This window comes from Cetorhinus maximus, chromosome 11 (genome assembly GCF_964194155.1).
Source record: "Cetorhinus maximus chromosome 11, sCetMax3.hap1.1, whole genome shotgun sequence".
Classification (NCBI taxonomy): Eukaryota; Metazoa; Chordata; class Chondrichthyes; order Lamniformes; family Cetorhinidae; genus Cetorhinus; species Cetorhinus maximus.
In genome coordinates this window covers 43,656,373-43,679,523 of record NC_135889.1, presented here as the reverse complement: position 1 = coordinate 43,679,523, position 23,151 = coordinate 43,656,373, and the positions used below count along the sequence as shown (strand labels likewise).

Below are 23,151 nucleotides of genomic sequence, written 5' to 3'. Positions count from 1 at the left end.
TCCACTATGCTATACAGTGTGTATGTAAACTTTTAATATTTCATCCTCCATACAGCACTATTCCTGGAGGTGTCTCCAATATGCCTTCTGGTAATGTTCCTGCATTCAGCCATTCTGGAGAGTGGTGCAGGAGATTGTAAGGCTCAACACAAACTGCCCATTTTGAAACATTTAACCCACAAAGTACTGGGCCAATCCCTCATGGAAGGAGGAAACAGACCGATAAGAGCATTTACTGTCCACCCAATAAGGCCACACTCATGCCCTGACACAACTGAACCAGGTGCGACAAGCAAATCGTTCAACTCTTAAACCTGATTGAGGCAAGCAAGCCAAGAGCCCTATTTTTGTATCAACATAATTTTTTTAAAAATAAAGTTTACTGAAGAATTAACTCCAGGGGATGTGAATGCTGCTGGCAAGGCCAGTATTTATTGCCCAACCTAATTTCCCTCAAGGAGGTGGTAGTGGGCCACCGCCTTCAACTGCTGCAGCCTGTGTGCTGAAGGTGCTCCAACAGTGCTGTTAGAGGGGGAGCTCCAGGATTTTGACCCAATGACAATGAAGGAATGACGATATGCTCCCAAGTCAGGATGGTGTGTGGCTTGAAGGGGAATTTGCAGGTGGTGGATTTCTCATGCACCTGCTGCCCTTGTCCTTCCATGTGGTAGATGTTTCAGGTTTGGAAAGTACTGTTGAAAGAACCTTGGCGAGTTGCTGCAGTGCATCTTGTATAAGGTACGCACTGCTGCTGCTGTGCATTGTTGGTGGAGGGAGTCAATGTTTAGGTTGGTGGATGTGGTGCCAATCAAGCAGGCTGCTTTGTCCTGGATGGTGTCGAGCTTCTTGAGTGTTGTTGGAGCTGCACTGATCCAGGCAAATGGAAAGTATTCCATCACACTTCGGACTTGTGTCTTTTCGATGTTGGACAGGCTTTGGCCAATCAGGAGGTGAGTTACTCTCCACAAAATTCCTGCTCTTGTAACCACAGTATTTAAGTAGCTAGTTCCCAAAAATGTTAATTGTGGGGGATTCAGAAATGGTAATGCCATTGAATGTCAAGGAGAGGTGGTTAGGTTCTCTCTTGTTGGAGGTGGTCATTGCCTGGCAGTTGTGTGGCACAAACGTTACTTGCCACTTGTCAGCCCAAACCTGAATGTTGTCCAGGCCTTAAATAAACTCTTAAATTTGAATATTATTTTTAAAAGTACTTTAATTTAAACCTTGCAGATGTTGAATAATTTCATCTGTAGATTAGTACTGTGGACTCTGGTCAGAAAGAGCACAAGAAATAGGAGCAGGAATAGGCCATTCAGCCCTTTAAGCCCGCTCCATCATTCAATGAGATCATGGCTGATCATCTACTTCAATCCCATTTTTCTGCACTATCCCCATATTGCTTGATGATTTTAACATGTAAAAACCTATTGATCTTAGCCCTGAACGTACCCTACGCCTGAGTCTCCGCAGCCCTCTGGAGTAGACAATCCCAAGGATTCATCACCCTCTGAGTGAAGAAATTCCCCCTCATCTCAGTCATAAATGGCCTGCTCCTTATTCTGAAACTGTGTCCCCGGTTCTAGACCCTCCAGCCAAGGGAAACGTCCTTCCTGCATTTACGCTTTCAAGCCCTGTAAGAATTTTGTATGTTTGAATGAGATCACCTCTCACTTTCCTAAACTCCAGACATCCTTGAAGAACTGCTTCAAATCTCAGCTCGCGTGAGGCCTGGGTTCAGCTATAGTGGGAAGGTGAATTGGCATTTTGTAAGCCATATGCTATTCTTCTGTTCCAGCTCTTTGAGACAGTATACAATGTCAGAGGAACAGCAGGTCAGTGGAGCACTTTCCACTTTGACTTGGCCAAACAATGTTTTTACCTTGTAGTGATCACCAATCTAAATTAAAGAACTACCCTGATTTGGAGAGAGATGGCAATTTAAAACACAAAAAATACCATTTTTTCCAACAATGTAAATATTCCTTGTTAGTGATATGGAGAGGAGTCATAAACTAAACTGCAACCTGCAAGGTGAAAAAACTCTGACCAGCTTGTACTGATGCCTTGAATGACCCAACATCTGAGCATTAGGAAAACTTGAAGCTTAGAGGTGACTCTTCCCTCAAGGAATCGAGGGATAAGGGGAGCAGGCAGGAAAGTGGAGATGAGGCACAAGATCAGCCACAATCATATTGAATGGCGGAGGAGAATTGAGAGGCCATATGGTCTACTCCTTTTCCTATTTCTTATGTTCTTGAGTTCTTTTAAGTGAAGGAGACTGCCACATAATCTCAAGGAAGTTTCACTGCTTACCTCAAAGATTGCAAATCTGTGTCTGAAACTGTTTTGAAACATTTCTTTGACTAATGAATTCCGCAAAGATCAAAATATCAAGTTGCTTGGGTTTTGAGGAACAAGTTATTGTGACTACCCGGCTTCTGCAGAATTATACACAGTGTCTCATAAGAGCTTAGACAGACAGTGGTTTACCTGACTCAGAACAGTGCAACCATGAGAGTGCCACGATAGCAAGACAATAACATCCTTCAGTTGCACTCACATGACCAGGCAGGCCAGGGAGGTTTACAGTACATTTCCATTACCAAGGTCACACCAGGCTGTAGCTGAAGTGAAAATGGCAATGCAAAGCTGTGTGCAGGTAACCTGTTAGTATGAAAGAGGATTACCCTGGTTTCGATTTCATACTGCTACAATTGCATTTCTTCTTGTTCTCATCCAGTTTTTTTTTCTTCTCTTTTTCACGAGACATTGCCTAATACTTGGCTGTGGTTCCAGGCCAAATTACGCATTACCCAAGTAGCATTTAAGCCTAGAGAGTGATTGTCAGCAGACTAATACTGTTCAAAGGGACGTCGCGATCAAGTCCAAGCCTCTTCTCAGTTGTCGTTCACAATGCATGTTTTCCAGCATGGGCCAAGTAAGCTTAGCCACTAATTTATGGTTTTCATGGAAATATGGATGAAATTGCAAAATTTGATCCTAAATACACCAGTTTAAAAAAAACCCTGTATACACAAGTAATAAGGAGGGAATGTGACATATTCAGTCACTGGAAATCGTTGGCAATAAGAACCAGGAATCTTGGCTTTCACCATCCACCACCCCACCCCCCTCCCCCCACCCACCTCTTCCTTCCATCCCTAGCCGAAGGCATGAAGCAAAATCCTAGCCTTTTACCCAATATTTAAACAGATGTCCCTTCCAACAAGCATCTCTAGAAAGTAACCAGGAGCAGGAATATTGCATACAATTTTGGCTAGCCTACTTTCAAAAGGATACTGATGTACTGGAGATGGTTCAGATCAGAGCAATGGAAGTGACTTGGTGTTGGGTAGTTGATGAGCAATGAATTTGAGGAGAAGAAGTGATGCAGTTAAAGGGAATTGAAATTTGTGTGGAATTCTGATGTTCTAGGATCTTGGAAGTGCCATGGCAAGGATGAGTAATATACAGTATGGTGAAAGGTTAGTTAGGTAATCCAGGCATTTTCTTTATTTACTGTTTTTACTTTTCCAAAACTTCCCTCAGATTAAGTAGGTTAAGTGGTTTATACTGATTTATGGAAAAAATTAGATTAATTGGCCTTAGTCTGTGCTTTCTTATATTCCTACCTGAACTTTGTGTTTATTTTAGCATATCCTGCGTTTTGTGGTCAGTGGCAAAGTAAGAAAAGACTTGCATTTATATAGCGCCTATCTTGGCCACAGGATGTTTCAAAGTGTTTTGCAGCCAATGAAGTATCGTTGAACTGCATTCATTGCTGTAATGTAGGAAATTTAGCAACAATTTGTGCACAGCAAGGTCCGACAAACAGCAATGTGATAATGACCAGATAAAAATGTTTTGTGGTGTTGATTGAGGGATAAGTATTGGCCAGGACACTAGGGTAAGTCAACTGTTCTTCTTTAAAATAGTACTGTAGGATCTTGTGCATCCACCTGAGAACACAGATGGGGCCTTTGTTTAATGTCTCATCTGATAAGTGGCACCTCCGACAGTGCAGTACTCCCTCAGTACTGCACTGGACAGTTAGCCTTGATTTTTATGCTCAAATCCTGGAGTGGGATTTCAACTCGGCAGAATTGTCCCAGATTTGCACAAAGTGCAGTAGCGGACGGGAATAAAGTTGTTTTACCCGCCAGCCGCAATGGCGGGTTTTCGTGCCATATCATCCCATTCCTGACTCATCCCACCTCATTAATAACGCATTCATGGGAAGCACTCAGGATCACTGGCAGGCAGGCTGAGATTTGCCTGCCCCGCCATGACCTCAATGCTTACTTGCTCTGGGCACCATATTTAGAGTGCATCAGAGTGTATGCCTAGTCATGTCTTCAAACCAGGACTGCTCCTGGCAATAGATGGCCCTGATAGCAAAGAAGGTGGCAGGCTCCAAATTTAGTGACACCTCTCTGGGGCGCCAGCAGGACACAGTGGAAGGCCGACATGATGTCCTCTAACCCTGCTCTGCCCACAGGAGGTCTACCAGAGTCATCAGGGGTTTTTTTTGCATTCCCTGGTTGAGTGGATGTGCATAATGATCTTCTCTGGTTAGACATCTTTCATGCTTTGACATCTTTATCACCCCTACCCTACAGACGGGGAAGCACAAGTCCCTGTTTTTGTGCATCCCAACCTACACTCTCAAGGTTATAAGTGAGATCATGACTTGCAGGAAATTCACTGGCCCGAAACCCTGTGCTATCTCTCTGAAGCCTGTCAAAGCTTTGTGGTTGGTGCTGTTAAATAGTTTGTTAGATTTGAGTGCCTAGCTGTAAACCAGGACTCGCATAAACGTTTTAAGTATAGACATTCTCAGGTTTTTAAATAAACACAATGACCTCAATATTGGGAGATGGGAGTTCTTGGTGGGGGACACGAAAGTACGGCTTTCCCAGCATTTTGCAGATATTAATTACAGGGTGACCTTTGTTTATTTTCTGTTGGGCAGGAAAGTCTTCAGCACGAGGCTCCAACCAAGGAGCAGAGAGGAGGTTACGAGGGAGAGCTGTTGGGGTAGGGGGGGAAGATTGCATATGGGTGTGCTTGGTGGAGAGACATTGCAGGGGGAGAGATTGTGTGGAGGAGGAGAGGGTAGAGATCACAGGAAGTCATCGATTGTGGAGGTGCAGTCAGGGTAGCCTGTTGGGCCAGGGGAAACATTCCTGCTCCTCCTGGCCCACAAGCAGTGCTGTTAAGACACTTGCATTGTGAGTCTAGTCCTCACCTTTTACCTGCTGAGTTTCTTTACACTGGGGCCTCCCACCAAAAATAAGTTTTTTTTAAAATATAAAAGCCTGTTAAAATGGAAGCAAGCAGCCTCCTTGAAAGCTGTTACCAACAAAGCCACCTCCTGACAGCAGACTGGTTGCTGCGTCACATCCTCTCTCTGTTAAAACCCAAAGTTAGAGGGCATGAAATTGTTGAAACTTTGACTTCTCACCTGAAGGAAAACCACCTGCTCTTGGGGTGTAAAAGCACCCGCACCCCATTCTTTCTATCACAGAATAAGGGCAAAAAAAAAAACTCCATTCATTTCTAAGTCAGAATATTATATTATCAAATGGGCTTAGAACAGTACAAGATGCAATAGAACACTTAATTCACAGTATGCTCCCGTAGAACTTTTTAATGCCATTAATTCAACTGTTAACTCTCTTGGGGGTTAATGAGCAAACTGCAATTTGCATTTTGATCGGTTTTATTTTGTTATTAAATGGAGTTAAATGTTGAAAGCAGGCAATGCGCGGAGTTGCACTAGCCAGTGTTATATAATAGAAGAAAGAAGCTAGCCGTGTTCATGTCATCCTTTCATTCCAGCAAATTACAGGAAAATGTGCTGACAACACCTGTCATTTCTGGTTAACATTTCATGAAGTCTATTGTGTAACATCTTGTTTCACCTCCAGTGTTCAATAGGCAGTTTAATGGCCTTCAATAATGAAGCATTAAATAACGAGAGATGCGTGTCGTTTCTGCCCTGCCTGAAGGTTCGTTCCAGGTTAAATATAAACCTTTGCTTGGATTGCTGTTTTAGCTGCTCCCCAGTTTTAACCCCTTTCTTGTTTGTAAATCATATAATTTAGGATCTAAAAGCCACACATTAAATTAAAAGCTATATCTGAAAATAGGAAACCTTAAATATATTGTTACAGTACTATTTGGTATTTCTTTAAAAATACTTGTGGTTTTAATAATGTGAATGTAGTGTATAAACACCTTATGTTGCACATTTTCCTCTGCCACACATACTACTGCCAAATTATGACTTCTTGAGTCACAGAAGTATTTTTGCTGTGGATAGCAAATATATCTTACAGACTAAATGAAAGGCTGTTCATAATATATGCCTCTTTTTTGATTGTTTAGAGCACCCGACATTCATTTTTAGTACTTTATTTGGTGATTAATGACCATGTTTTGAATTTAGAGAAGGAACATTGGCACAGATGATAATTCATTCCTACTTCATTTGCATTGTCTGATCAATAGGATTGGTTGGATGTAAGGACTATTTTGCTAATGACAAGGATGTGCCAATTAAGAACCCTCAGCTGTATGTGCCAAATATATCAGAGACGTGAACATAAACCAGCACAGTACCTCCTTCTAAAAACAGCTTTCCAATTAAAGGAACAGTGTAGCACAGTCTGAGCTTGTGCATGGTGGAATAATTAATAATGTATTGCAATTATACAGGTTCAATCTGTGTGCACATTTAAACAGAAACAATGTCAGTACCATTTCAGAGGAAACATAAGGGAATAGAGCAGCAGTCCTGCTTCTCAGTCAGAACTGTTGTTTAATTTTTTAATTTTGAGTGGGTTGAACTGTAGCTGTATACTCCTCTCCCTGAAATAACTTTTCTATCTTCCGGACTGGTGAGTTATGCAGGGACATATTCAGTAATCTCCCTATTGGGATTACCATTGAACCCGAACCCACAAGAGCGTATAAGCTGCAGACACCAGCTGGACTTGTGTCATGATTTCCTCTCCATAAGTTTTCACCCTGGTTTCAGATAGTGCACAAACCGTGGTCAGATGGCTGACTGGTTCTCCAATGCCACTTTGACGTGGTTAGGAGGGAAGGAGGCAGAGGCACAAGCTAGAGTGATAAGAGACAGTACTCCTCTGATGCTTCTCTTTCTTTGGGAACAGATTTATTTGTCACCCCATCTCTGTAGCCAATCTGACTGAAATGGTGTGGGTGATTGAGCCACTCATATTGTTACATTGCCCAGACAGTGTTTGTTTAATCTTTCCAATTTTAAAATATATATATTGTTTTATATATATAAACAAAAATGCTGGAAATACTCAGCTGTTCAAGAAACACCTATGAAAAGAAAAAGTGTGTTTCAGATCTGACCCTTCTACAAAATTGGAGGAAAAAAATTAAAGATGTAACAATTCTTGAGCAAGTACAGAGGCAGGGAAAATAAGGAGTAGCAGGAAAGATCAAAGGGAAGGCCTGTGATAGGCTGGAAAACAGGATAGATTAAATTACAAAAGGGACGTTGGTGCAAGACAAAAGGAGATGGTAGTGGAACAAGTAAAGTGTCAAAAGGTGGGTCTAGAGGAGCTGTAAATGGCAATAGCAGAATTACAGCAACAGCAGCTGTCTGAAAAATGGGAGTGGTGGATCTGAAGTTTCTGAACTCAAATGTTAAGCTGTAAAGTGTTTAATAATTTTTGCTTAATTTGCTTCATATGTGATCATAAGTTCCTTTACTTCTCTTGATTAATTAGTTTCTTGGTCTGGAGTCATTTTATGTGCATGTGTGGGATTTTTTGTTAACATGCATCATAGTCTCCAGATTGTTCTTTCCAGATATATAATGGGCTGTATGCAAAGTGCACACACTATGGGGAGGAGTTTTGCACAAAGAACAAAGAAAAGTACAGCACAGGAACAGGCCATTCGGCCCTCCAAGCCTGCTCAGATCATATTGCCCGTCAACTAAAACATTTTGCACTTCCGGGGTCCGTATCCCTCTATTCCCATCCTATTCATGTATTTGTCAAGTTGCCTCTTAAACACCACTATCGTACCTGCTTCCACCACCTCCTCTGGCAGCGAATTCCAGACACTCACTACCCTCTGCATAAAAAAACTTGCCCCGCACATCTCCTCTATAGTTTTCTCCTCTCACCTTAAATCTATGTCCCCTAGTAATTGACTCTTCCACCCTGGGAAAAAGCTTCTGACTATCTACTCTCTCCATGCCACTCATAATTTTGTAAACTTCTATCAAGTCGCCCCTCAATCTCCGTTGCTCTAGTGAGAACTCTAGTGATAAAGCAAGTGGGAGTTGGGTGAAGGGAGGTTTTAAGGCAAAGTGGACACATGCTTTCATTTTTTAAATCAAAAAGCCTGTGGAGGAAAGGGAAAAGTAGGAGGTGAATAGGAAAGACTCAGACCAAAATCAGAACAATGAGGTGGAGAGGCAAGAGGAAGAAAGAAACCAAAGTTACAACGATGGCTAAAGAGTTTGGCAGAGCAAATCAAGTAAACGAGTGCACAATAACACACCAGGATAGGGAAGAACTCTGCTTATCTCCCCGCACCCACCAGTCTGCCCTGGCCAGTTCCCCATTCATTTTCACCCCAACTAACCAGATCAAATTTAATCCTTGCTCTTTGATTCCGCTACTGCAGTGCTTCAGACCCAGCATTAATTCTCCATTCTATTCTCACTTCATTCCATCTCCACTGGGTTTGAGACTGCTGCATCAGGTATTCAAAGTTGTAGCCCTCAATGTTGGCAAGTCAGTAAGTTAGTTCCATTTGAACACCATCAGCCTTTACATGATGGACTCAGGGTTCAGGGAGTAGTGTTAGCAGATAGCAGTGCTGGGCACCTTTCTCGTCGCCTTCACTCTTGCAGAATTGACCAACAAAAGTTGCCTCTGAATTTGAGAGAGAGACACACAGTTAGGAATAGATGGGCTGTAAAAAGAGTTAAACAGGATTCAGGGTGAGAAGCACCAAAATGATACGTTAGTTCTGTAAACTACACTTAGCTGGTTTTGTGGTGGGTACAATTGGTTATGTGTGGAGTGGTATCATAAAAATTCGTTTTCAGCACTCATTCTTTATGGATCCTAATGTTTTCATTTTAGAAGGATTGTGTTAGCAAATGTTTCCCTTCACTCACTTCATCCTAATGGTCAGCTGGAACACATCATGTACTTTGTGTTCACAGTAGGTCATGAATGGCTAGCATCCTACCAAAATAATATTTGTTTTAATTCTCGGTCTCTCATGGCAACTTTTAAAAGAAAATTCCGTTTCCATAGCTGATTAACATCGCTGGAGATCTGTTACTGCATTTCATAAATGGGTAATTTATGGAATTTAAGATAAATGACCCAAATGTATTTTCAACATATAGCACTATTTAAATAATTGAAAAAAGAAATCTCTTCCCCCTTTAAAAGATCTCCTGGAGAAGTCACGTGTTGTCAAGCAGCCCAGAGGTGAACGGAATTTCCACATCTTTTATCAGCTGTTATCTGGTGGCTCTGAGGACTTGCTGAGTAAGTACAACTTTTGAAAATGGATGATCGTGAGTTGTAATAATTGTGCACTATAGACCTATACACTTACCTCGAGACAATACCCAGAAGATTTGTTTCATTGATAATAACAGCTTATATTTATATAGTGCCTTTAATAATATAGTAAAAATGCCCCAAGCACTTCATAAGGGGTTTATCATGGAGTAACTGAGAGGTGTAGGGAGGTAATTCCAGAGCTTAAGGTCTAGCCAGCTGAAGACACAGCCATCGATGATGGAGTGATAAAAATCAGTGTGCAAGAAGCTAGAACTGGAAGAGCGTAGATATCTCTGAGGTCTGGAGGAGATCACAGAGATTTGGGGGTGGGGGGGGGGGGGTGGTAGGGAGGGTGGGAGGGGAGGCAAAGCCCTGAGGGATTTGAATATAAAGATTGGAGTATTGAGCATTGCCGGACTGAGAGCCAATGTACTTCAGCAAACATGGGTGATGGGTAAACTGGACTTGGTGAGAGTTAGGATATAGGCAATAGAGTAGTTCATTGTGTAGTTTGGGTAATTAGGTACTATTTCCAAACCACTGGAACCACTTTTGTTGACAGGTGTGCAGTGCAAAGGATGTTACTGTAAAGTCAGATTATATGGTTCAGTGTGTGTCCAGGGAGAGAAATTATCTTGATGATCATCACGCATTCCCCTCCTATTTTTTCAAATATTTCCTGAAGGCATTCACTCATGCTGAGGCATATTTCACAGGCAGTTGTCTCATACCTTATCCAAGTTGCTGTTGTTTATGTTTGAGTCTTGATGATGAGTGTTGGAAGGCTATTTAAAAATCTCTTGAGGATAGAAATGAATTTAAACATTCAGGAATATAGAGAGTGCAGAAAGAAAAGAGCAGATAGAGAAGGAAGTTGTGGAGTGAAATATGTCGGAGATAACTGGGATGATTTAAATTATTCTTATGGGAGGGTATATGACACATAATGAAATACCCTGGCTAGAGATCTTTCATGCATGGGAGATCCAAGCTAACCTGAGAGCGATGGTGTGGATCACCAGCTGACCCACAAGAAAGGGGACAGTTTGCTTTATGAAGAGATAATGAGAGATGTGAGGAGGAGGAAAGCTATTTTAATGGGACATTTAAATCAATTGAATATAAATTGGTAAACACTAGCTGTTTTGCACCAAAGATAAAAGCAGAAAATGCTGGAAATATTCAGCACACCTGGCAGCATCTGGGGAGAGAGAAACAGTTAATGTTTCAGATCAATGACCTTTCTTCAGAACTTCAAAAAGTTGGAGATGTAACAGGTTTTAAGCAAGTACAGAGGTAAGGAAGGGGAGAAGGATAAAAGGGAGGTCCTGTGATAAGGTGGAAGATGGGAGAGATTAAGTAGCAAAAGAGGTGATGGTGCAAGGCAAAAAGACACGGGGCAGTACTTTTACCTCGAAGGGTGGATGCGGGACAAGGGAGATTTGTGACACATTGATTGTCTTTGAGGAAGTCAGTGACAGTGGGGAGATAGCAATAGCTTGGAAACTGACTAATATGGTGCTCATATTTGGGGACAATAGCAAATAGGTGTAGAGAGCCACATATCATTAGTTACATCTTAGGCTTAGTTACATCCTATGGGCATAGACCAGTTAGGTTGAATGACTTGTTTCAGTGCTGTATGTAATACTTTGTAAGCTAATGGAATCAATTATCAGAGTACACTTGGGGACTATCTTGTACAACAAAACCCTAGTTAACAGCAGACACCAACCTCCTTGATTTCTCTGACACCCAAGTGGATAGTATTAAACATATGATGCAGTGCAGTTAGACTTCCAAAAAAAAAGTTACACACAAAAAGCTGCTGGTTGAGCCCAGAGCTGCAGAGATTCAGGATAATACTTCAGAAAAGCTAAGAAATTGCCAGGAGGGTAGAAACAACAGATACTAGTTGGAAGAGTAATTCTGAGGTGGAGGGAAGTTGTGGGTATATTTCCCAAGGCTGCAGTTGCTACTGTTTCTAATTTACATGAATGCCTTTGACTCTGAAACATAATGCAAATTGGTCAAATTTGCATATGATGCCAAACTAGAAAAGGCAATCAAATTGAAATGACAGAAACAATGTTTGTGCTCATGGGCAAACAGTATTAGGTGAAATTTAATGCGGACAAGTGCAAAGTACTCCACTTAGCAGTTATAAATAGGTAATGTGTATTCCAATTTATTGGAAGATCATGGAGACATTGACCTTAATTTTCTATTGGAATGGGTGGAGAATTGTGATCAGGGTGCTCCAGTGAATTTCCGATAAACAGTCCATTGTATGCAAGGCCCCCACCATATGCAGAGCCTCAAAAAAACACTGCTAAACAGAAAATCAAGGATTTCTATTGCCTTTTGTTCTGCTGCTCTATTCCATTAAAAATAACACAATTTAAGATCTATTTCCTGCCCTTTTTTTAAACTCAGCCATAGGGTATGGGCATCTCTAGCAAGGCCAACATCTATTGCCCATCCTTAATTGCCTTTAAGAGTAAGCTGTTATGACGTGGCAGATGCTGTGTGCCAGGCGGACCAAATGGACGAGGGAAACTTGATCGTGTTATCACAACAGTTTTGGAATTTATATTTATTATGAGAAGATGTGTGCACTGAATTTTGAAATAATGAGTCCACCAAGACCTTTAGAGATTTAAAAAAATTAAATTCAAATATTTATTAACAAAATAAAAAATTCAAACACATACGTAAGACTACAAATTACTTACTACTATAACAACTCCTAAAATTCCTAATTAACCTGACACCCAGTAACACACCCCCTTTAAGGCTATAGTCCAAAATAGATTTTAGATTTAAAACAAAACCAACAAGTTAACACAGTACCCACTTGACAGTGGAATTTCAAATGACTTCCTCAGCTTCAGTTACTTTATTTGGCAGACTTATGCACAAATGGCTTCTTGAAGGCTGTTTCACACACTCCTGTTAGATCTTACATGGCCCTCTCCTCACCTAGCCTTTCATTCTCCTTATATATGTTTCTCTCCCTTTAATATGTAGATTCTATTGTTCCATATCTCTTTGAAACTGTATCTTCCTCATAATATAAAAACTTTCATGTTGCCAATATTGTCAGTAACCTTTGGGAAAAATGAACAATCCTTAGCCTTGTTTATCTGGCTAGTTGTAAACAGACTAACATCCCTTTGAAATCCAAACAATCCCTTCATTTATCTAAAAAAAAAGCAAATTCCTTCACACCTTACATGCTAAGTCAGCATCCATGTTTACTCATCAGCATTTCAAGCACATTTTCTACACGTAGCTTCTTTTGATAATTTCAAGCTTGCAGTCTACTTGACTCCAAAAGTAATTAAATCTCACAGAACCAACTATATTTACACCCATAAACCTACTTCACAATAAACCAGAAAAATATTATGAAAATTATTATACTTCGGTAACAAAGCCACCTACTTCAATTGCCACAGTCCGTGTGGTGTAAATAGACCTACTGTGCTATTAGGTAATGAGTTGCAGAATGTTAACCCGGTGACAGTGAAGGAAAGGCAATATAGTTCCAAGTCAGGATGGTGTGTGACTTGGAGGGAAACTTGCAGATGGTGGTGTTCCCATGTGTCTGCTGCCCTTGATCTTCTACATGGTAGAGGTCATGGGTTTGGGAGGTGCAGTTGGAGCTGCAGGTGAGTTACTGCAATGCGTCTTGTAAATGGTACACACTGCAGCCACTGTGCATTGGTGGAGGGAGTGAATGTTTAAGGTGATGGATGGGGTGCCAATTAAGTGGGCTGCTTTGTCCTGAATATTGAATTTCCTAAGTGTTCTTCAAGCTGCATTCATCCTGGTAAGTGGAGGATATTCCATCACAGTTTTGACTTGTGCCTTGTAGATGGTGGACAGGTTTTGGGGAGTCAGTAGGTGAGTTACTCGTGGCAGAATTTCCAGCCTCTGACCTGCTCTTGTTGCCACAGTATTTACGTAACTGGTCCAGTCATATTTCTGATCAGTGGTAAACTCCAGGATACGTTGGTGGGGAATTCAGTGATGTAATGGCATTGAATGTCATGAGGAGATGGTTAGATTCTCTCCTGTTGGGGATGGTCATTGCCTGGCACTTGTGTTGTGCGAATGTTACTTGCCACTTATCAGCTCAAGCCTGAATGTTGTCTCAGCCTTGTTACCTGTGGGCTAGGATTATTTCATGACCTAAGGAGTTGCGAATGGAGCTGAATACTGCAATCATCAGCCAGCATCCACACTTCTTGACTTATGATGGAGGGAAGGCCATTGATGAAGCAACTGAAGATTATTGGGCTAAGGAGGGTGTCCTGAGGAACTCCTACAGTGATGTCCTGGGACTGAGATGATTGACCTCCAATAATCACAGCTATCTTTCTTTGTGCAAAGTGTTCCAATGGGGACTTTTCCCCTCTGTCCCCATTGACTTCAATTTTGCTGGCTGGCGTCGATCTGATGCTGCCTTTATGTCAAGGGCAGTGACTCTCCCCTTGCCCCTGGAATTCAGCGACTTTGCCAAGTTTGAATGATGACTGTTGAAAGTTACTCTTAATTCCATGGATAATTGAGTTATTTTTAATTCTAAAATCTATTACTTCATATTTATCTGCAGTGAACTACATCTGCTACCCCTTTACCGATCTTCTTAAATCCATCTATCTTATTATTCACTTTCTTCAATGGCGTTTCTCAATGTGCTTCCAAGCAACAGTGTGGGAAAGCTTTATGTTGGTGTTAACAGCTTCCGAGACCAAAGTTCAAGCACTAATTCCCTAGGGCCAATTTTAAAGTGATGTAAATGGGAGGCAATTGACTAAAAATAATAATCCAGCAGCTGCCATCTTAGATGGATGATTAGAATACCCTTATATTTCAGGAAGAAGACTCTTTGTAATATATAAATTTGGATACATGGGACCTCAACTGTAATTTTAAGGTACAAGAGGACAGAGCACCACCATGATCTACCATTTGTACCAGGCAATAAGTAAGTGGCTAGTCAGCTCCTTAAAGGGATTATTAGAAGCCACTCAGAAAATAATTTTTGTTAGTGAAAATAGGAGAACAAGAATGCTCCTATTTGGCCCACAAAAAAACTATTTTCTGGGAGAGGCAGCAGACATGTGACACCCCCGCCATTCTCTGGGATTGTGCCCCCCCCCCCCCCCCAAACCCCGTCATGACACGGCTATGATCATCTGGCTTAGTATAATCACCAACGGATTTCCTGGCCCCCACAATCAGCGAACCGTGCTGGAGAGAATCTGTTTGGTATCCACAGCTTACTACTTGCAAGTAAATGGAGCCCAGATCTCTTGATGGTAACAATAGATGGGCAGAAGGTATATAGCAATTGAAAAGAGCCGTTCCTGAATTTACCATTCTAAACTGGTTCCTTTATCCCACTGCAGAATCATTAACAGATCTAGATTTTGTGGTTTACATTTTTGCTGGTGGGTTAAGTCTTAGCAATGGTAAACTGGGGAATGAGCACATGGACCTTGACCTCCTGCAGTCAATGCTACAGAAAAATTGAATGTAAAGTCCCTTAATATCTAAATAGATTGATCATGTTGGTGTTCCCCCAAACTATTCTAGTTAAACTTATGAATCATTTTCATCGATAAAACATCCTTATGCATATGGTAGGGAACTGGAACTGAAAAGAACCAGCCTTTTATTTCTATCCTGGTTTGTTTTTGTGCATGTTTTTATTTAACAATGAAGGGCTGATCTTTGCATTGGTAAACTGGCTTCTCCATACTGGCCGGATGGCAATCGATCACAACTGGTATTTGTTCTATTCTTTGAAGTCAGGAAGTGTAGGGTAGAACTGGAGTCTAACCTTAACACACTTTTATAAGCTTTTATTTACAGTGTTACACATTACAATCCAACAGTTAGTGACTTCCATCCACCCATTTAATTTTAGAGATTTTTTTTTTCTTTCCAGCATTTGTTTTAAGGCAGCAAGGTCAATCCATACAAAAAAAAAAGTGCTGGAAATACTCAGCAGGTCTGGCAACATCTGTGGAGAGAGAAACAGAATTCACGGGTGAAATTTTACGGCAGCGAGATTTTATGTTCCCACCGCAGTCAATGGAGTTTGGAACGGCTCGCCACATTTTACGGCCCAGCACCCACTGTGACAGGGACGTAAAATTCCAGCCAACGTTTTGTCCGTTATGACTCTTCGGAATTGAAGTGAAGCAGAAATGTGATTAGTTTTATGCTGTTGAAAAATTGGAGAGGATCAGGTGGAGCAAAATGGAAGGCAAAGTTCAAGGTCTAAAGTTGCTGAACTCGATGTTGAATCCAGAAGGCTGTAAAGCGTCTGATTGGAAGATGATGTGCTATTCCTCAATATTGCATTGGACTTCACTGGAACATTGCAGCAGGCTGAAGACAGAAATGTGAGGCATGAGAGCAAGGTGGCAAATTGAAATGGCAAGTGACTGGAAGGTTGGGGTCATGTTTGTGGACTGAAGAGGTGTTCTGTAAAGTGGTCACCCAGTCTGCATTTGGTCTCCCCACTGTAGAGGTGACCAATTTCAGACCATGAACTCTGTCCTCCATTTTATATTTTTTCCCCCTAGTGCCAGTCTGTATCTTATTCACATGATTTGCTTTCAGACAGCCATTGGCTTTTATTCTGCTATTAACATCTACTCTGGATTAATGCTTTGTTCCTTTACTACTACAGTTCCCACTCTGTCTTTTGTGCCATGATATCGTTGTAATTTGATCTCCTCTGCCCTTGAACCTGTGCCAGACCTTCCCTTTTTGTACCACCTAATTCTCCCCATTTTCCAACAACACAAAGCCTATCACATTTCTGCCTCCCTTCAGTTCCGAAGAGCCACATTAGAGTTGAAACGTTAACTCTGTCGAATTTTCTGGTAAGTTTCTGTAACCAGCTGCATAAGAAACACCTCTAAAAATGATTAGGTTCACATTCTTTGGGCTGCTTAAGAGTGGGAACTTAAGCATTTCTCCAGATTTTTTTTAAACTGATCTATTTGCCCTAAAACATTCTCAAATTTAGGGTATTTTATCATATCAAGGTTAACATTTACTCCAGTCTGAGTGAACAAACAGTTCACCAACCAATTAAGCTTCATAGTTGCTCTGTCTCCTCTTAAGATATAACGTCATCTTTCTATGGTGACGAGTACGATTAACCAGGATGGGAGTAGCATCTTCTAAATAGGATTGTTGATTTAAAGTTATTCCAGTTCTGCAGTGCCACTCCCACAAGAAATCATCAGCATGCATCATGAAGATGCCGGAAAGTTTTCCTTTATGGTACCAGTAAATCATTGTGCAAAGTGTTTAGTTGAACAGAATCTATTTTCAGCAAAACGGTCTCACCAAAAAAATGCCATACCCTGGAAGCATTGTTGGCCATAGACTTATTTGTTTATTTTCCATAGTTTTCCTTCTGCATCTGCTGCATCTTTGGGCGGTTTCAGAAACACTTATCTCTGAAAAATATTGTCCTGCAGAAACGTGGCATTTATATCAATTACCCTACACTACCATGAACATGTAGCCTAAAATTAGATTACTTTCCAGTTGTGGGAGAGTCCACTGTAACAGTGTATCACCTAGTGCCTCCGCAAACCCCCAAACTACTAGCCTTGCTTTAGCCTTATAAGTCCCATCAGTAATGACTTTTTCAGAACAAAGCCACCTATCTGACAAAGCTCATTGCCTCTTATCTGATACCTCAGAATAAACTCAAAACTCTCTCCAACTATCCAACTCCCTTATTTTCCCCTTCCTCTCTTATCAAGATCATTGACAGCAACATTTCTGCTTTGGAATCTATTATGCGAATACCCACTCTGGGCAATTGACCTTTGGATTGTGTTAGCTGCCTTGTGTGTCATGATCATTTACATTGCTACTATCCAGCCTTTGATCTTAATAAACTCTGTTTATCAGGACCTTCATCACAAAACACATAAGATTTGAGGTACAAAGTGCCTCATTTGTTCAGTCGAGATTTTGTAATTAATTCTGATCAATCACGAAGAATGAAGCATAACAGTTTGATTGGTATACTTTATAAGCACTTTCTTACTATCATAATGTAATCTCTTGAATTGAACATTGCCTCACATGGTCCATTATGATGCCTCAGTGCTCTACAAGTTTTCTTGGAGACCTCAGCCATGGTGAAAACAAATCTCCTTACATGCAGTGCATTTAAATCTGCAAGAAAAAACTAATCGTAGTACCTTCTAGAGAGCTATCACAAAGAACAGAAGGCAATTTGGGTTCTCGCCCATGTCCTCCAACCATCTGGCATGAATTCTTTGCTCGAACAGCCCATGCTAGATTGTTGTCAACTTGTAATCTCGGTGCATAAAATTTTAGCTAAACAACGTTTCATCGATCATAGCACGATTCCATTCACAAATACTATTGTTAAAGGGACTGTCAGCTGTGGTATTCATGTTCATGATACTCAGATTTACATACATTTGTTTAAATTGATTAGCAAATTCCCCTCCCATATCAGTCAGTAATTTGTGGCATCCCAAGTCTATTCCCTATCCAGTTCTGCATTATCCTGTCCATGATAGCCCTTTTGTCCTCGCTATGTATTTTGTAGAGATATTAAATCTGGTAGCCATGTCAACAAAAATAGAATGAAAATATTTTGTCTTTATCCCATACCTTTGGATCAATGCTAACTGTCTCGTTGAAATCTCATGTTAGTGGAATAGGACGTGGCGGTGTCCACCGATACTTTTTACAGATTTCACAATTCTCACCAATCTCCTCCATTGGCCTCAGAAGCTCTTTATCAACCACACCTGCATTTATCAGCAGGATTTTTAACCTTTGACAGGTAGGATGAGCAAATTGTCTATGTAATTTTAAGACGATTTGTTATTTTTTTTCTCTTTTTATCACCTGATGCTATTAATTCTTGTCTGACACTTGAGAAACATCAGGCTAAGTGTTTACAATAATATACTGACTACGTAAACAGATCAACTGATTTTCCAAAATAATTGCCTGATCGTGCCCCATGTCAAGTACCATTTGCAACTTTTTCAAAAAAGTTTTACTCAAACAGCGTAGGTACCTCACTAGAGACTGCATCAGGAGTTATAAAATGGCTATTTAATATGAAATTATAACCCTCTTTAGTAACCTCATGGTGTTGTCATAGCCAAACCTAAAGCAAATAAATAGTACTCCTGTATTCCTTAATCTTATGAAATCCTCACTACTTAGTGAATCAAGATAACATTTTAACCAGAGAACATTTTAACCAATCATCCCACATAATGTTAAAGCGCCAGCACTACCTAATGCTGCACAATTAAGAGACCATGGCTAACACATTCATCACATGACTAAAACACCTTGTGACCAGTATAATTTATTTGGATTCAATGTTATCTTCATCCTGTTCCTCAGAATTCTATGTTTTGTCATTTCAAGGACCCTTCATGTCTCTTCATTTTGGTCAGTTTACTGCCTATGAGACTTCAAATCACACCCTGAAACACCTCCTAACTGTTCCTTGGGCATTCCTGGGATTCATTCATCCATTATTGTTTCAATTCTGTAAAACCCAGATTTGCTAAAGGTGCTTTCATCCTCATTCTACCTGTCTTTAATCCTTCAACCGTATTGATATTGGTGCCCAGTAGCGAACTATTTCAAAATCATACGATTATTGAATCTTCTATTCACGTCACTACAGAATGTCCCATTTGTTCCGAAAGGCTGAAGGAAATGACTATTTCCTTAGGAATTTTTTCCAGGTAGCAGACATCTGATCCAACAGAGTCTCCCTCTCCATGAACTGAACAGCAGTTAGAACCAAGAGCCTGTCCATGAGGCACCTGAGCATAATCCAGTAACTCAAAAGCTTATACCAGTCCAGGGATCCCCAAATAGACCTTTGCCAATCTTTCCTACAATCTGTTAAAGTTCATGTTATGATCTTTCCAAAATCACACAAAATCTAACCAAGCCTCGTAGACATTTAACAGGTCCTTTTTTTTGTAGTTTTCATCTAGGAATTCTGTTAAAAGGTCCAGACTTCTTCATTATCCTACCGATGGGCACCTAGCTCACAAAATACTTTACCTCTCATCTTACTTCTTATAGGAAACAACAACATGATGGTCAGACCTTGTTCTCTTTTTGGTGAGTCATAACCCATGTCCACATATCCACTCTCTTCTTCCACTGGTCATAACTCAGAACATCAGAGGGTGATCATAACCCAAAATTTACATTTACTTACTGCTACTTTCTACAATGGCCATGACAATTTTAGCTTTATGTCAGAAAAATATTTGTTAGTTGCCAACCTTCACTTTTCACCTTCTCTGCTACCATGCTCTATTCGTTGAAACCAGTTGGTGAAGGATAGAACTGGAACCTAAACTTTACATACATTTTATAAGCATGCACCTTGTAACCCAACCACCACAGTTTCAGTCTGTTCCTATTTATAGGGGCACATGTGAATCCCCAGTTAATGTCCACCAGCTGCATACAATTAAACACAATTAATATACAATTAACAGCATTGACTATATAATATATCCCACGTTGTGCTCTTGGCCACCAACATGAATGTTGGACACAGTGGGAAAGTTTAAATATTGAAACGTCACTTTGACTAAGAGAAACTGATTTGCCACAATTTCAAAAGAAGGTCTTTACAAAATCTGTAAATTCTTTAGGTGACACTGCTGGTCACCATTGGTCTTGGCAAGGTACTGCTACAATTTCCCGTCACTCTAAATATTTGAATTATTCCACCCCCAGGTAATGGCCTGGGGGTCAGGGGAGCGGGAAAGAAATTGGCAGAAGTCCTGTTCAACTGATAAACTGCTGGTGTCAATGGTAGCAACAAAATAAATCGAGGTCTGAATGTCAATGATTTAAAGGGAGGAACATTCACCCTGTGGAATTCATTTCACATCAGAACAGATATGTCATTTAACTAAGGAGCTTCAGATATGTCATTTAACTAAGGAGCTTCAGCTGTGCATTCATTCAGCTCCCTTGATGTTTATTTTCAAGTAATTTCTCCAGGCCAAATCCACTGATCTGTAATAAATACAGAAAATGCTGGAAATAGTCACAACTGTGAGAGAGAAACACAGTTAACACTGCAGTCAACGACCTCTTGTCAGACCTAGAATAAGTCAGAGATGTGACAGGTTTGAAGCAAGTAAATGCAGGCAAATGGGATAGAAAGCAAAAGTGAAGGTCTGTGCTAGAGTGGAAGGCAGAAGAAATTAAATGACATAAGGGCTGATGGTGCAAGGCAAAAGGAGATGGTAATGGGACAAGCAAAAGATGGGTCTAAAGATGGGAATAGCAGAATCATCACTGACAGCTACTGTCTGGCAAAAATGGGGCAGTGGTTATGATCTGAAATTGTAAAACCCAATGTTGAGTCCAGATGGCTGTATGGTGTCCCTAATCTGTAATCTGCTGCAAAACAAAAAGAGAAACAGAAGTACCTGGAAAAACTCAGCAGGTCTGGCAGCATCGGCGGAGAAGAGCACAGTTGACGTTTCGAGTCCTCATGACCCTTCAACAGAACCACGTCATTCTGTTCTGTTGAAGGGTCATGAGGACTCGAAATGTCAACTGTGCTCTTCTCCGCCGATGCTGCCAGACCTACTGAGTTTTTCCAGGTATTTCTGTTTCTGTTTTTGTTTTGTTTTGGATTTCCAGCATCCGCAGTTTTTTGTTTTTATCTCTGTAATCTGCTGCCATTGGTTAAATAAAAAGCATCATAAGAGTTGTGAGGTTCCACCATGGCCTAACCCAAAAATCATAACATAAGCAGCCAGTTCGCACAACAAGGGATTTCCCCCACTCTCCCATTGCCATCAAGCTGGGGGATCAGCCCTGATTCAATGAAGCGTGCAGGAGGGCATGTCAGGAGCAGCACCAGGCATACCTAAAAATGAGGTGATTCTACAACACAGGACTACTTGCATGCCAAACAGTAGGTAGACAGAGCTTAGTGCTTCGACAACTAACGGATCAGAGCTAAGCTCTGCAGTCCTGCCACATCCAATTGTGAATGGTGGTGGACAATTAAACAACTAACTAGAGGAGGAGGTTCCACAAATATTCCCATCATCAGTGAAGGAGGAGCCCAACACATCATTGCAAAAGACAAGGCTGGAGCACTTGCAACAATCTTCAGCCAGAAGTGCTGGGTAGATGATCCATCTTGGCCTCCTCCAGAGGCCTCCAGCATCACAGATGCCAGTCTTCAGCCAATTCAATTCACTCCTCATGATGTCAAGAAGTGGCTTAAGGCATTGGATACTGCAAAGGCTATGGGACTTGACAACGTGGCAATAGTACAGAAAGCTTGTGCTCCTGAACTAGCCGTACCCCTGGCCAAACTATTCCAGTACAGCTACAACGCTGGGATTTACTTGGCAATGTGGAAAATAGCCCAGGTATGTCCTGTATATATGTCCACAGAAAGCAGGACGAATTCTACCAGGCCAATTACCGCTCCATCAGTCTAATATTGATCATCAGCAAAGTGATGGAAGGTGTCATCAACATTGCTATCAAGTGGCTCTTATTCAGCAATAACCTGCTCATTGATGCTCAGGTTTTTGGCCACCCGGCTCCTGACCTTATTACAGCCTTGGTCCAAACATGGACAAAAGAGCTGAGCTCAAGAGGTGAGGTGAGAGTGATTGCCCTTGACATCAAGGCAGCATTTGACCGAGTGTAGTATCAAGGAGCCCTAGCAAAACTGGAGTCAAAGGGAATTGGCATGGGAAAAGTCTTCAATGGTTGGAGTTATACCTAGCACAAAGGAAGATGGTTGTAGTTGTTTGAGGACATCATCTCAGTCCCAGGACATCACTGCAGGAGTTCCTCAGGGTAGTGTCCTAGGCCCAGCTGTCTTCAGCTGCTTCATCAGTGACTTCCTTTCCATCATAAGGTCAGAAGTGCAGTTCTTTACTGATGATTTTATGATGTTCATCATTTGTGACTCCTCAGGTACTGAAGCAGTCCATATCCAAATGCAGGAGGACCTGGACACCATTCAGGCTTGGGCTGATAAGTGGCAAGCAACATTCGTGCCACACAAGTGTCAGGCAATGACCATCTCCCCATGACATTCAATTACCATTGCTGAATCCCCCACTATCAACATCCTGGGGGTTATCATTTATCAGAAACTGAACTGGACCAGCCATATAAATACTGTGGCTACAGAAGCAGGTCAAAGGCTGGGAATTCTGCAGCAAGTAACTCACCTCATGACTCCCCAAAGCCTGGCCACCATCTACAAGACACAAGTCAGGAGTGGGATGGAATACTGTCCACTTGCCTGGATGAGTGCAGCTCCAACACCACTCAAGAAGATCAACACCATCCAGGACAAAGTGGACCACTTGATTGGCACCCCATCCACCACCGCCAACATTTACTCCCTCCACCACTGATGCACAGTGGCAGCAGTGCGTACATCTACAGGATGCACTGCAGCAACTCACCAAGGCTCCTTCGATAGCACCTTCTAAACCTG

At 41.3% G+C, this 23,151-nt stretch overlaps 1 protein-coding gene across 3 annotated transcripts in view; it reads left to right on the top strand.

The window, feature by feature from the left end:
* Positions 1-23,151, top strand: part of myo1b (myosin IB) — a 276,216-nt gene that overhangs the window by 156,491 nt on the left and 96,574 nt on the right. For all 3 annotated transcript variants that reach the window (XM_078551859.1, XM_078551858.1, XM_078551857.1), the window contains exon 8: positions 9,465-9,563. In XM_078551859.1, coding sequence (XP_078407985.1) covers positions 9,465-9,563 — 99 coding nt within the window. The remainder of the gene's footprint in view (positions 1-9,464; positions 9,564-23,151) is intronic.